Source organism: Anoplophora glabripennis, unplaced genomic scaffold (assembly GCF_000390285.2).
Source record: "Anoplophora glabripennis isolate ALB-LARVAE unplaced genomic scaffold, Agla_2.0 scaffold6952, whole genome shotgun sequence".
NCBI lineage: Eukaryota > Metazoa > Arthropoda > Insecta > Coleoptera > Cerambycidae > Anoplophora > Anoplophora glabripennis.
Genome location: NW_019423026.1, coordinates 1,479 through 3,541, shown reverse-complemented (window position 1 = coordinate 3,541; position 2,063 = coordinate 1,479). Strand labels below are relative to the sequence as shown.

The 2,063-nt window shown below is 35.5% G+C and overlaps 1 protein-coding gene across 1 annotated transcript; it reads right to left on the bottom strand.

The window, feature by feature from the left end:
* Positions 1–1,558: 1,558 nt before the first annotated feature.
* Positions 1,559–1,857, bottom strand: LOC111693039 (protein krasavietz-like; the record flags this gene model as incomplete). Its single annotated transcript, XM_023457178.1, has 1 exon — positions 1,559–1,857. A coding segment is annotated over one exon (299 nt), but the record flags the coding sequence as incomplete, so codon positions are not given.
* Between the last annotated feature and the right edge of the window lie 206 nt (positions 1,858–2,063).

Below are 2,063 nucleotides of genomic sequence, written 5' to 3'. Positions count from 1 at the left end.
ATAATTTTACTATTGTAATCGTTTAAAAAGAATTTTCGTTTATTATAAGCCCCTTTTGGTAAAGGGGCTTATAATATGAAAATGGTTTTCCACTTATAAAAGTCCAGGTAACAATTTTCAATTTTTTCCTCTCTGAACGAGTTATTCCGATTAGTCTATTCAGAATTGACCGAGTTTTAGAAATACTTCGTGTGCAAACAACTTTTGTTGGACTTGGCTCATCTCGAGAGACCCATACAGCTCGTCACCCGTTACAATGTCATAGACATGTTTTGAAGTACCACAATTGTATTTCTTGAGCATTTTTTTCGACCAATCGACACGAGCCTCTTTTATTGAGCGTTTAGCAAATTATACGGGAACCAAGTCGACCAAATTTTTTTGGCGGCCAAATGTTCATGCAATATTGATTGTACATGCTGGTTCCACTGGTTAATCTCACGATAAGTCACATGACGATCTTACAATATCAGTTCACGCACAGCATCTGTTTTCTGGAACAACCGATTTTGGACGACCTTCACGAAAATCGTCTGAGCCAAGCACGGCCACAATTGAATTCCGTATACCACCGACATACTGATTTTTGATGGTGCTTCATCGCCAAAAGTTGAATTTAGTTCCATCAGACAATTCTTGTCGAAAGTTGTAAAAAAAATCGCACGGAAATGTTCTCGACTTAACCCCATTTTTTGGACGAGACAAATTTTTCAAGTCATTGTATACTGATAAAGTCGAATTTTACGATAGGAACATCGGTTGTTATATGTCACTACCAAGACCGTCCATTCTCGAAATATAAAAGACAATCCTCGTATTACCTTTGACCTAAGAAAAAAAATATAGGAATTGTCTACTATAGATGGTTTTAATAGAATTTAAATATTCGAAGGACATTTTCGAATATGTTCAACCCCAACACCCTTATCTCGGAAACAAAATGTTTCGGCAAACATTTATTTGAACTACCCCCGTAATTTTTAAGTTTTTATCATAGAATCTATTGGAGACGTCTGGACGACTAGTACCTGACCGCCCTGTAGAAGTTTGCAAAAGTAAAAACACAAATTATTTAAAATTTCTTTGTATATTAAAAAAATTGACAATAATCATATATAACATTGAGTTATGACTTTTATTTATTGGCGACGCTTCACATGAATATCATTTTTTCCGATGCACTAATACTTTAATGAATTAATTTAAAATAAGTCAATATTACATAGCCCCGGTCAACTATTGCCTGCCACACACCAACATAGTAAGGCACCAGAAATGTTTATACATATTATAATAATTTAATTACATTGGAAAAAATGTTATTGTTGTTGTTAAAAAATGATAGGTGGCACTGATATTTTTTCTTCGAGGATCCAACTCACCTAGAACAAAACAAACGAATCAAACGAGTTCCCGCAGCGTGATCGCTAAGCGGCAGCGATAACTACCGCTGTAATTTTATCGCTAACGAATTCGCTACATATTTATCGCTACAAAAATCGCGTAAATTGTTAAAAACCTAGCCTAGATCCGTGAATAGTACACCGTTTACACTTACCTAATCACTTTCACCATCAGAATCACTTTCTTCCTNCTCATCTGTTCGACGAACATCATTTTACCCTTAACGTTGTAATCCTGTTTGTACCATTTCAAAATGGATTGTTCTGAGATAACATCCGTCTTGTAAAACAACATTATTATCTTTTGGAACGCCTTCATGAATGTCATGTTGGAATAACAGTAGTCTTGTACTTTCAGCAGAAGGTTCAGTTCCGCGCGGGCTGATTGGCTGAAGGCGGAGAACAGGTTCGTGTAGTACTTCAGGTGGCGTACCGCTTGTTCGGTTACAAGTTCCTGAAATTAGATTAAGAAAATATTTACGAGTTAAAGTATCGCACGAGATGACGTTTAATGTTTACTGCAGTGCGCTCATAAAGTAAATAAAAAATTTCAGTTAAAAGGCAGGCTTTATAATTTATTTTCTTATTTTTAATTATCCATTGTTTGAAAATTACAGGAGTAAGTATTGTAACTGCGACACTATGAAAAGTCGTCAGTTT